At 53.4% G+C, this 11545-nt stretch overlaps 1 protein-coding gene across 8 annotated transcripts in view; it reads left to right on the top strand.

Annotated features, from left to right (window-relative positions):
* Nucleotides 1-11545, top strand: part of ARAP1 (ArfGAP with RhoGAP domain, ankyrin repeat and PH domain 1) — a 61498-nt gene that overhangs the window by 19159 nt on the left and 30794 nt on the right. For 7 of the 8 annotated variants that reach the window (XM_012645698.1, XM_012645697.1, XM_012645694.1 and 4 more), the window contains exon 3: nucleotides 3067-3634. In XM_012645698.1, the coding sequence (XP_012501152.1) occupies nucleotides 3111-3634 (524 nt within the window). In that variant the 5' untranslated portion in view covers nucleotides 3067-3110. Of the gene's footprint in view, nucleotides 1-3066; nucleotides 3635-7686; nucleotides 8002-11545 lie in introns of those variants that run through there. The other variant, XM_012645701.1, reaches the window with a different exon arrangement.

The raw sequence follows: 11545 nt of genomic DNA, 5'->3' as shown, positions 1-11545 counted from the left end.
TTTAGTAGAGACGGGATCTTGCTATGTTGCTCAGGCTGGTCTTGAATTCCTGGCCTCAAGAGATCCTGCCTTGGCCTCCCAAATTGCTGGGATTACAGGCATGAGCCACTGACCTCTTCCCTTTGTTTTGTTTTTTTTTTTTTACAAAAAGGCGAAATGTTACACAAACTGCTGTGTACTTTTCTTTACTCATTTAACAATATATCTTGGCGGTCATCCCATGCTAATATGTAAGGTATTTCCTAATTTTTCATGGCCACTTAGAATTCTATTGTGTGACTACACCATAATTTAGTTAACCATTCTCCAGTTCATGGGCATTTTGGTTATTTCCAGTCTTTTGTTCTTATACACAAAGACTGCTGCCAAATAACCTTAACTATATATGCGTCATTTTGGGTGTATGCTAATAAAAGTGCAGGATAAATGGCTAAGGGTGGCTGGGTCACAAGACAGCATCTCTTGGGGTTTTCATAGTTAGTGTGGCATTGCCTTCCCTAGAGGGCCGGGGAGGGAAATATCCCACTCCATTACCAACGCCTTGTATTTTCAGACTTTTTTGCTCTTTGACAGTCTGATAGGTAGGAAAGTAGTATTCCAGTATATTTTACATTTGTATTTCTTAGCATGGGAGGTTAAGTTTCTTTTCATATGTTTGGGAGCCATTTCTGTTTTCCTTTCTGTGAATTTCTCTGTTTGTATTCTTCATCCATTTTTTTCTGTTAGGTCATTGATCTGTTTCTTATTTCTGGGTGTTTGTCAACTTTCAGGAAGATGAGCCCTTTGTTTGGAATATGAGTGGGTGTTATGTCCTAGTTTATCATTTATCTCTTAGTTTTTTTTGTTTTTTTGTCTTTTTGAGACAAGATCTCGCTCTATCGCCCAGGCTGGTATGCAGTGGCCTTATCATAGCTCACTGTAGCCTCGAACTCCTGGCCTCAAGTGATCCTCCTGCTTCAGCCTCCCAAAGTGCTGGGATTACAGGCATGAGCCACTGTGCCACACCTATCTCTTAGCTTTGCTTATGATGCTTTCTACCATGCAGGAATGCTTGGTTTTTATAGAGTTGAATATTTCAGTCTTTTTTCTATACTTTCTGGGTTTGTATCATTTCCGAAAGGCTTTTACCTCTCTGACATGATTTTTAAAAATCCTTTCATGATTTCATTTTTGTATACTGAAATCTTTGATCTATCCTGTTGTAAGGTGTGAGGTAGGGATCCACCTTAGTTTCTCTCTTGATTACTTCAGAGCTGTCCCAACAACTTAATAATGCATCTTTTCCCCACTAGTTTGAGATGCTACTTTTATTATACACAAAATTCTGATACGTATTTGGGTCTACTTTTGAACTGTCTGTTCTGTTTAATTGATCTGTCCACATGCTGGTACCATATACTGTTTTAATTATCGTGGCTTTATAATATATTGTAAAATGTGGAGAGACCAATTCCTGCTCTTTATTCTCCCCCCCCACCCCCTTGCTTCCAGAATTTTCCTGGCTTTTCCTGTTTATTTTTCCACATAAACTTTCAAATCAGCTTGTCAAAAAAAACCTGTAAGTATATTTAATAGGATTGTGTCTTATGGCATAGGCGTAAACCAAAAAAAAACCAAAACAAAACCCTAGGATTGTGTATATTTATTTATGAATTAACTTAGAATGAGTATCTTTATGATGTCTTCTCTCCAGAACTTACTATGCCTTCCCATTTGTCTAGGTCCTCTTTTTGTCCCTCACTAACGCTCCAAATTTTTCTTCTTATGATCTTACATATTTCCTATGAAGTTTATTCTTGCTATTTTATATTCTGTGATGCTATTGTAAATGGGGTCTTTCATCCTGGTTTCTACCTGGTTATTGTTTGTAAATGTTGATTTCTGTTATGCTAATTTTGAACTCAACTATCTTTTAATGGTTGTAACAGTTGCTCAGTTGAGTTTCTGGGCTTTCCAACTTAAAATTCACATTATTGGCAACTGATGGATAATTTATCTCTTCCTTTCCAACTTTTGTACCTCCTGTTTATTTTTGTTTAGGATTTTCAGAGCAATGTGAATAATAATAATAATAGTGAAATGGATATCTTTGTTTCATTTCTAACTTTAATGGGAATTTTTCTATTATTTTTCCATTAAACAGGGTGTTAGTTTTTTGTTTAAGGAAGTATCCATCTATTTCCATTTTAGTAAGATTTTCATTTGTGTAAGTAAGCTGGATATTGGTTTTAGCATATGCTTCTGTAGTGTCTGTAAAGATGATCAGATGACTCTCCCCTTTGATATGTTAATCACCTCTTCTGGTCACTTTCTGTTCACATCATCTCTTGACTCCCACCAGGCCAGGAGCTCTTGAGCTCTGAGACCCCACTGCCCAGTGCAAGGCTATTTTGAAAGAACAAATGAATGGCCTTACCCTGCCTTGGCAGTAGGAGGGGTTGCTCACTTCCAAGGCCAGGACCCCCGAGGCTGTGGGACACTGGCTTCACTCACCTCCAGGAGCATTTTGCTTCCTCCAGGAGCTAGAGGTAGGGTGAGGTGAGGTGAGGCTCCCAGACTGGGCAGCAGAGGGACCAGCAGTGGCGTCCTTCAGTCCCATCCATACTCACTAAGCCTCTGGGCCTGTCCCTCAGCTGGGAATCGGTGCCTCAGAGGGAATTGGGCCCTGGCCTGGGTCTTGCAGAGGGCAGTGGGGAGGAGGGGGTGCCAGACACACCACCAATCATGCCGCTGGCCAATCTTGCAGCAGTGGCCGATGCTATGGGGTGTTATCAACACCAGGGGTTATGGTGGATTTCCTAAAAAGGAGATGTGAGCTGGATGCTAGGAGGCCACAAGGGTAGGGTGGGGCAGGGCAGGGCACTTTCAGGCAGAGAGAAAAGCCCATATGTTTGGAGATGACCTGGCAGTACCTGGCCTTGCCTGGCATGTGGAACACAGGGGAGGAAGCTCAAGGACAGAACTTGAATCCATGCATGAGAGAGCCATGAAGGATGCTGATTGGGTGATCAGGGGACCACTCCTGGGCAGCCATGCCTCTGACCTGTGCCCATCTGTCTATTCCAGGTCTGGACAGAGCCCTGCCAGTCTGGCCTCTGCTTGCGGGAATCATGGCAGAGGCCAGGGATGCTGCACTGTCCGTGGCCGAGTGGCTGCAGGCACTGCACCTGGAGCAGTACACCAGGCTCTTTGAGCAGCATGGGCTGGTGTGGGCCACCGAGTGCCAGGGCCTCAGTGATACCCGCCTAATGGACATGGGCATGCTTCTCCCCGGCCACCGCCGCCGAATCCTGGCTGGCTTGCTCCGGGCCCATGCCCCTCCAGCCCCTGCACCCCGCCCTGCCCCACGCCCTGTGCCCATGAAGCGACACGTCTTCCGCCCACCGCCTGTGCCTGCCTCTCCGCCTAAGCCACCGCCTGCTGCTGGAGAGGATGAGGGGCTACACACTGCCCCGCCCATCCCGCCCCGGAGGAGCTGCTTTCCGCCCACCTGCTTTGCCGCCTCGTCCACAGCTGCCTCATCCACAGCTGCCCCGGAGCCTGTGCTGCCCCCACTGCCCGCCAAGCGGCATTTGGCAGAGCCAAGCGTTCCACCTGTGCCCCCCCGCACTGGGCCCCCTCGCCTGCTGCCGAGGTGAGTAGATGCGGCTCAGTGTGGGAGGCACACGGCAGGGGATCCCAGAGGATGCATGGGCAGTTTGTGGCCTTGAGTGCTGGGGTAAGAAAGGCGCTTCAGGCGGAAGGAGCAGCGTGCGCAAAGCTTGGAGGAGGGAGGCACTGGGCACTCTCGGCCATAGTGCGACTGCACTGTTGCGCAGGTGCAGGGGAGGCCTGCGGAGGGTGCTGGTGGGGCATGCTGTGAAGGCCAGGCTCGGGGGCCAGGGAAGTTGCACGCAAAGTAATCTAAGTGCAGGAAGGATGACTGGCTGCTGGTGAGGCTGCTGGGGCCACAGGGCCAGGCGAGGCCCCACTCAGGCTGCGCTAACAAGCCTGGAGGGGAGTAGGCGGATTAGGATGGGGACCACCTGGGGCGGAGGGGTTGCTCCACGATGGCCTCTAGGTGTCTGTCTTCTACGTCTGGGTGGACAACGGCTCCATCACAGATCCTGGGACCCAGGGACAGGAGTGAGTTTGGGAGGAGGCCTGAAGTGCAGTTTAGGACCTGGCAAGTGTGAGATACAGTGGGAGGATGGGGTACCTGCTGGCATCAGGAGGCAACATGTGGAGAAAACGGAATGCCTAGGACAGTGGCTCTCGGGATGGGGCACAGGAACTGCCCAGTCCCCAGTGCCTGTGTTCCCTCACACCCTGTCCCCGTCCCACTGCCACATGTCACCAAAATCCCGGGACACTTCTCAGGCCTCATCCTGTTCACCCTCTTTCTTTCTCAGAACTGTTTCTCCCCTCCGTAACTCCTGGTACCCCTTGTTTTCTTGAGTTTCCTCCTACTTCTGTGGCTGTTCCATTTTAATCTCCTTCACGTATGCCCTCCCTTCCTGCCATTTTCAGCGGGGGACAGCCACGAGGGAGTATCTCCAGACAGGGCGAGGTGTGTGTTCAGGGATTTATTAGAGAACTTGGGCCAAGTCAGGCTAATCTTGGAAGGCTTCTCGGAGGAGGAAAGGATGTGCAGAGAGGTCTCGTGGTCCCTGTTATTGCTGGGTTCTTTCCTTACATGATGTCGCTGATCCCTGCCTTCTGGGAGGTTTCAATCATGGAAACTCAGGCTGAGAGCAGGGATTGGGCACTGGCTGGATCAATGCCAAGTAAATATTCCAGGTGGGGGGGCCCTGTGTGGAGGCTCTGGGAGTTTCTCTCCACCCAGGGAGGAACATTAAATCAGGGGGCCTTGAAAGCCAAACCAGGACTGTGCTGTTTTGAGGTTTGATTGCTGGAAGCACAAAAAGAGTTCATGCCCTTCCTGGGTTCACATAGCTGGGAACGGGTAGGTACTAGGGTGTCTTGCTGGAAGCTCAGTTTGGAGTTTCCTGGTGCCAGTGTGCCCTCTAGTGGCCATTCTGCACGCAGGAATAATTCCTGTTTGCTTTCAACCCGATCATCTGGGAAGGGTGAGGGGAGACAGACTGTCTTGTCTGTCTGTCTGTCTCTGGGGCTTGGGAGTGGGTGAACAAGGGGAGGAGGCAGGGCCCTGTCCTTAGGGATCTCACAAAGGCTGAGGAGGCCAAACCCCAGTGGGGGAGTGGAGGCCTAGATTCCCGTTCAGTAGGCAGGACAGCTGGGTCTGGCCCAGCTAGCCATGTGACTCTGGTGATGAGCTGCCTGTCTGGGCCTGTCTTCCCATCGGGTGCTCTCCATGGTCTTCCACAGCCTTCTACAGCCCTGATGGCACTGATACCCGAATTCAGATGGGTAGGGTGAGAGTCCTGTCACACCCCTGGGCCCCAGGGTACCAGCCCCTACTCTCAGAGCTTCAATCTGAACGTAGCTACTTAGCCGGCCTGAGGGAGACTAGGCCCCCATGGTCAGGAGTCTGGCCCTTGCAGTTAGAGGACTCACAATCCATTCTGTGCTGAGACAATTGGTAGAAAATTATTTCCTGCAACTTGGGACTATTCTTTGGGGCAGAGTGGGGTTAGGGCTGAGCTGCCAAGCCTGGCTTCCCATGTCCTGGTGTCTTTAACATTTGGAGTCGTGGGCATGTGCAGTCCTTGGGTGTACAAAGTCTTCAGAGCCCTGTGGCAGAAAATCTCACAGCAGATGGGGCCTCGTGTATGTGTAGTGCTCAGGGTGGGGGCCAACACGGAGCCTGGCTGGCCATCCTGTCCCCTCTTGACCCTTCCTGTGACTCCCCCAGGCTCCATGGTGCATGGCGGAACACTGCCTCTGCCTGCCCCACCCCCTTGCAGGGGTCCCACCACAGTGGCTCATGACATGGCCTTCCTACTCCGGCTTACAGCCTAGGGCCTTTCACGCAAGATCACGTGATGACTGAGGCCTATCCCCAGAATCCCCAGTGGAATTTGGGGATCGCTGTGTGTGCACATGTGTACTCTCAGGGTCTTGACTCAGTGTGAGGGCATGCCTGGGTCCATTTCTGCGTGTGCACCCATATGCATGGGTGTGGGTGGTTGTCTAAGCTGTCAGGGTCGTAGCGTATCTGAGTATTTACACATTCACACAGGTTCTGGGGGTGATGATGCGTAATCCTAAGATGTAAAAGCATGTAGGGATTTGTGCAGTTTCAGTGGTGACATGAAGTGTGTGTGAGTTCACTGGGACATGTGTGCACATACATGTGCTCATGTGTACCGCTGCAGTGGGGACCCCACCAGCATGTGAGTACATTTGTGAGTATGCATACGCCGTGTGGGTAGTGAATTGGCATGTGTGTTATATGGGTACTGTCATGTGTGAGCCAGCGCGTGCATGTGTGTACATGTGTGCCAGAAGTGTGCACCTGAATGTACTAGAATATCAGTTCCACTAGGGCCAGGAGATTTGCTGATTTTGTTTACTGCCAAATCCCCAGCATCTGGAACAGTGCCAGGGGCCTAATAGGCCTCCGGTGAGTATTCATCGTGTAAGTGAACAGATAATTCCGCGAGAGCGTATGTACTGCTGGGTGTTGAGCTTGGGCTGCACGTAGGTATATATTAATATGCGTACGACACATGGGGCCATAGGGTTAAAGGGCCCCGAGCTCATCGCACCAAATCCCTTTCCGCCACCCCACTACCCAACCCTTGTCACCCCAGATGTCTTGGGAAGGGAGAGGCCTTCAGAGGAGGCAGGTGGGAAGAACGAGGCAGAGGTAGGAGCCTAGGCCACAGACCAAGGTGTCAGCAAATCAGAAAACAAGCAAGGATAGGGTTCTCTCCTCACTGCCCTGGCAAGGCCTGGGGCTCTCAGAACCAGGCTCACCATTCTGCCCGGCCTGGGGGACCCCACTCCACCCCTAGAGTCCTCACCCGCTTCCATTATATAAGCCTGTGGTAGGGAACTTGCTGAGGAATCCAGAGATGCTGAGAAACTTGCCCAAAGTCTCCCAGCCCAGCAGAAGGGAAGCCAGTGTTCAGACCCTGCTTCCTGGCCTCGGGCCAGGCCTGCTCAGCTACAAGTGCCATTGACGTGAGCCCTTTGAACTTGCTTCTCTGAGAATGGCAGAGGGGTCATTCGTGATCTGGGGTTCCAGGGTCACTCCACAGATCCCCTCCCAGCTTGCTCCGAGTCTCAGTTTCCTTCTCTGATACCTGGATGCCTGGAGAATCCCTCAGGAAAAGGGAGTATTTGCCCAGCGAGGGGCCGCTGCGTAGCTGGAGTCATACTGCAAGGCTTCCTTCCTGTGCCCTTGACTGCCCTGCGGCCCAGCCAATCCCCAGTCTTCCTGAAGGCTGATCACTTGTTGCTGGGGCAGAACTTGCTCCCTTCAAAGAGCCTCTTTCCCAGTCTCTCTGGGCCTCATTGTGGGGGTGGGAAGGGGGAGAGGCCACCTCAAGGGCCAGCCAGCGTCAGGGCTTCCTGGGTGTCCTCCCCATAAGGCCCCAGCAGACACTGCTGGCTGTCCCATCCCAGCCTGGGAGGGGGGTGCAGCTGGGAGGCGCGGAGGAAGCGTCAGCCCCGCGGGATTCTGGGTGACTTTTCTCTTTCTCAGTCAATGTTTTCAGGAAGTGTGTGTTAGCTGGGGCTGCAGGGGGCGGGGGAGAGGGGATCAGGAAGCCACTGGAGACCAGAGCTGGGCGCAGACACACACTCACTCTCTCGCTCTCTCCAGGACAGATCACAGTTACACACAGAAACACACCCGCACGCAGAGAAGTGATTCACAAACACTCAGGGACACAAATCACAGGCGTGCAGAGCCATACCTGGGCCCAGACGCCTCCGAGAGAACGCGGCCTCAGACACACCCAGGGAGCAGGGTCCAGGTGGGACCCAGGCTCACAGGGGCAGGCACAAAACAAACACTCTTGTGTACACGCTGAGCCTGCCTGGCCGGAGCCCCGGGAGTCCTTGGCCTCAGGACCCAGCGGGCGTCTGAGGGTGAGCGAGGGGCAGCCCGCGTGGGCTGTGGGGCATTTGGGAGGGAGGCTCCACCCGAGGGCCTGGGAGGGCAGGAGAGACATGAGGGCATGTCTGTCTGTCTGTCTGTCACCACTTTCTGTGGTGCTCTCTTCCCCCTTCTCCTTTCCTCTTAGGATTCTGTCTTCTTTCACTTTCTCCACTTCTCCTCTTTGCCTTTTCCTTTCCTCCCTTTCTCTCATCCCTCCCTCTCCCCTGGGCTTTCCAGGTCTCCAGCTCCCCGTAAACCTCTCTCCTGGGTCTGCAGGAGCCCACAGTGCCTGGTTTCTGGGCCTTGCTCTGTCTGTGCCCTACAGACTGCTCCTCTGTGGGGTCTCTGCCCTTCAGTTCTGGCCTCTGCTCCCTGCACCCCTCCGGAGATTCCCTTGGGGAGGCTTAGGTTGGCTTATCTAACTGTCAAGTTCAAGGGGGATCTGACCCCCCCCCAGTCCAGGGTGATAGGAGATGTACAGAGGGCTGGCACTTAGTGTGGTTCCTACCCATCCTCCCCAGGGCTGTGGTGTGGGGGGTGCTTGTGGACCATAGGGGCTGGCCTCCCCTCCCCGCAATTGCCATGTATCCCTAATGAACTCAGCCACCCAGTGCTCAAGTCACTGGGGACAAAGAGGCCTCTAGCCAGGTCCTGTCTGTTCACCCGCACCCCCATCCCTGCTTTCTACCCTTGGCTTATCTTTTCCATAGGGCCCAGCAGACACCGGCACCTGCTCCTCCTGCCGGGCCAGCCCTGGCTGGACAACGGGGAGGGACTCAGTACTTCTGTGAGCTCCCTGAGGGCTGAACTTCCTCCTCCTGCTGCCCTCAGGAGCCTGGGAAGCACTCAGAGCTGCCATGGGAGGCAGGTCCTCTGCCGCCCCCTGCCCATGACAGCAGGGCTGGCCTGTTGGGAAGCTCCGTGTAGGCCTGGTGGTGGAGTGCCTTGAACAGCCCAACAGGTTGTGTGAGCTTAGAGGAGGGAGCAGTTGGGTAGATTTCCTGGAGGAAGAGATGTGTCCTGAGTACAATGAAATTAATGATCCTGGGTCATTAAATGAAAAAAAAAAAAGCTCCCAACAGAATGCCTGGCACATAGTGTTTAGCAAGTGGTAGCTGTTGTCCCAGGGAGAAGTGCTGAGAGCTGGGTGAAGCCTTGGTTGTGAGGATGGGCTCCAGGTTTAGTTGGGTGCTACTGTACGAAGAGGTGGGGAAGCTGCTGACCTTCTCCAGTGACCAGGCTGCAAGGAGGATGGTGGTCATTCATTCATTCATTCATTCGATACACACTCGCTGAAGCCCCCTCTGTGGTGGGTCCTGCAGGTGGCGTGGAGAGAATTGGCTGTAGGGGTGCCCAGCGTGTGCAGAAGCTGAGAGGCGGCAGGCTGCAGACATCCCATTCTAGCAAGTGAGACCCCAGGAACAGCTGTCTATGCTGGGACCTGGGCAGAAGTGAACAGAACAGAGCCAAAAGAGTGCTGGAAGTGCTGATCTTCAGGTCTCGTGATGGAGGAGGAGGGGCAGAAGCAGCCACGGAGGAAGCAAGAGGCATAGGACCATGGCCTGGGCCCCGGAGGAGGCCAGGGCATGAATGAGGAAGTGGGTGGCCGGGATAGTTTTCCCCTGTGGAAAGGGGACATCAGGGTAGGAGACAGATGTCCCCAGATTATTGGGCCTGCCTCACCCTGTGGCCCTGCTGGTGAGAGTCCAGGAGCTGGGATTGGTCTGCATCCCTCGGAGGCCTGCGTGGCATCTAGGGGGAAGGTACTAACTCTAGGATGGGATATAGGCCTGGGTCCTTGGTCCTCTGCGGTTAATTTGTGTGCAGCAAACATTGACTGATACAACCATACTGAGTGATTGGAAGTGTGGAGGCTGGGGGAGCCCCAAGGAGGCCCCAAGTCAGCCTGAGGTGTGAGGGGAGGCCTGGGTAGTCGGGAGGGTTATCATTCAGGCCTTTCGAAGGAGGACGAGGGCGTGGTAGTTATGAAGCAGGTTCCTGGCTCACCTGTGGGGCCTCGGCCTCCTCCAGCCACAGCCAGGGGGAGGAGGTTGCGCTGGTGACATGTGGGGGTGGCTCTCATTTATTGAATTATCAGTAAGCCTGGAGACAGAGAGGAAACGGGGGCTCAGAGATGAAGTGACCTGCTTGAGGTCACAGACTGATGCGCGGTTGAGCTGGGATTCAAACCCAGGTCCGCCTGACTCCAAAGCCCTGTCTCTTAACTGCAGTGACCACACATCTCCTTTCACTTGGGACAGGCCCTGTTTGCACCTGTTGCCCTGACACAGGTATTAATAGTGCCTCTTTTAATTCTCACAACTGTTTCTGGTTTATATGACTAATTTTATGGTCACCCTACTCTTACTCCTTCTAGCTTAGGACCCTTGCATGTCGCCCAGCCTCCAGGTATAAGGTCTGCTGTGTGTGTTTTCCCTAATCCAATAAAACAGACATGTTAGGGGGAGGGCCCAGGCTGGGGTGGATCAGCCCCTGTCCCTGCCCAGGGTGTCCAGTCTTGCCCGGGAGTAGCAGGGAGAGCAGATGGGTCCGCACATCCCTTGGCTAGAGAAGGGGCTGAAGGAGCAGGGAGCCAGGGGCATGGGAGAAAGTGGGGAGCAGCTCCGTGGGGGCCCCTCAGAGGCTGCCTAGAGGGCGAGGCATGTTGAGCTCGGGGGCCGGGATGGTAGGGAGAGGGCAGAGAGGAGCAGGAGCCCTGCAAGCAAAGGCTGGGAGATGGGGCCACTGAGGCTGTGCTCAGGGCTGGTGGGTGAGAAGTCACTGGGTAACATCCCAGCTCGGCCTCAACTGGACCTCAGGATTGGAGCTGGGCCCCCCTCTTAAGGGTATAGGCACCTGGGGGGCTGGGGCTCCACTGGCGTGGGGGCATTCTGTGGGCCCTGTTCTTGGCAGGAGGTCGCTGCCCCTTCCCTGGGGTTTTCCCACGTGCTATGCCTTCCTGACTCCACTTCTCCTTTCTTGGGCCCGGCCATGACTCACTGGCCTGCAGTAGGCAGGCAGGCAGAGGTCAGCCAGGAGGCTTCCTGGAGGAGGCAGCTAGAGCGGGGCCTGGAGGTTTACGGGAGGGATATAGTCCCTTCCCTGTGACTGCTCTGCTGGAAAAGAAGCCCTTTGCCTCTGCTGCCCTCTCCTCGCCATGGTCACGACAGCTGGCTGTCAGAGCTGCGATGACATTCTCTCCAGGTCCTGGATCTGGGTGGCCAGTGTGAGACAGCAGGCCTCAGAGTAGCCCTTGGATCCTGGCGTGGCCTCACTCCTTGGGCTGTGGTGTGCTGGACTGTTGGGGACCAAGGACAAATTACTTAGCATCTTAGTGCCTCCGTTTCCCCCTCTATAAAGTAGGATAATAATAAGCCTTATCTTATGGAGCTATTGTAATGAATAAATGAATGAGTCCATGTAAAGTGCTTAGAAGATGGCTGGGAGCATCGTAGACATATACACATGCACAATTAATAAGAATTAATTAACCCAGGTATTTATTTATTACTCTAAATCCCTGCTGGGTGCCGG

Source organism: Propithecus coquereli, unplaced genomic scaffold (genome assembly GCF_000956105.1).
Source record: "Propithecus coquereli isolate 6110/MARCELLA unplaced genomic scaffold, Pcoq_1.0 Scaffold235, whole genome shotgun sequence".
NCBI classification, from domain to species: domain Eukaryota; kingdom Metazoa; phylum Chordata; class Mammalia; order Primates; family Indriidae; genus Propithecus; species Propithecus coquereli.
Note: the sequence above shows the minus strand (reverse complement) of the source record. Positions and strands in the feature narration are given on the sequence as shown.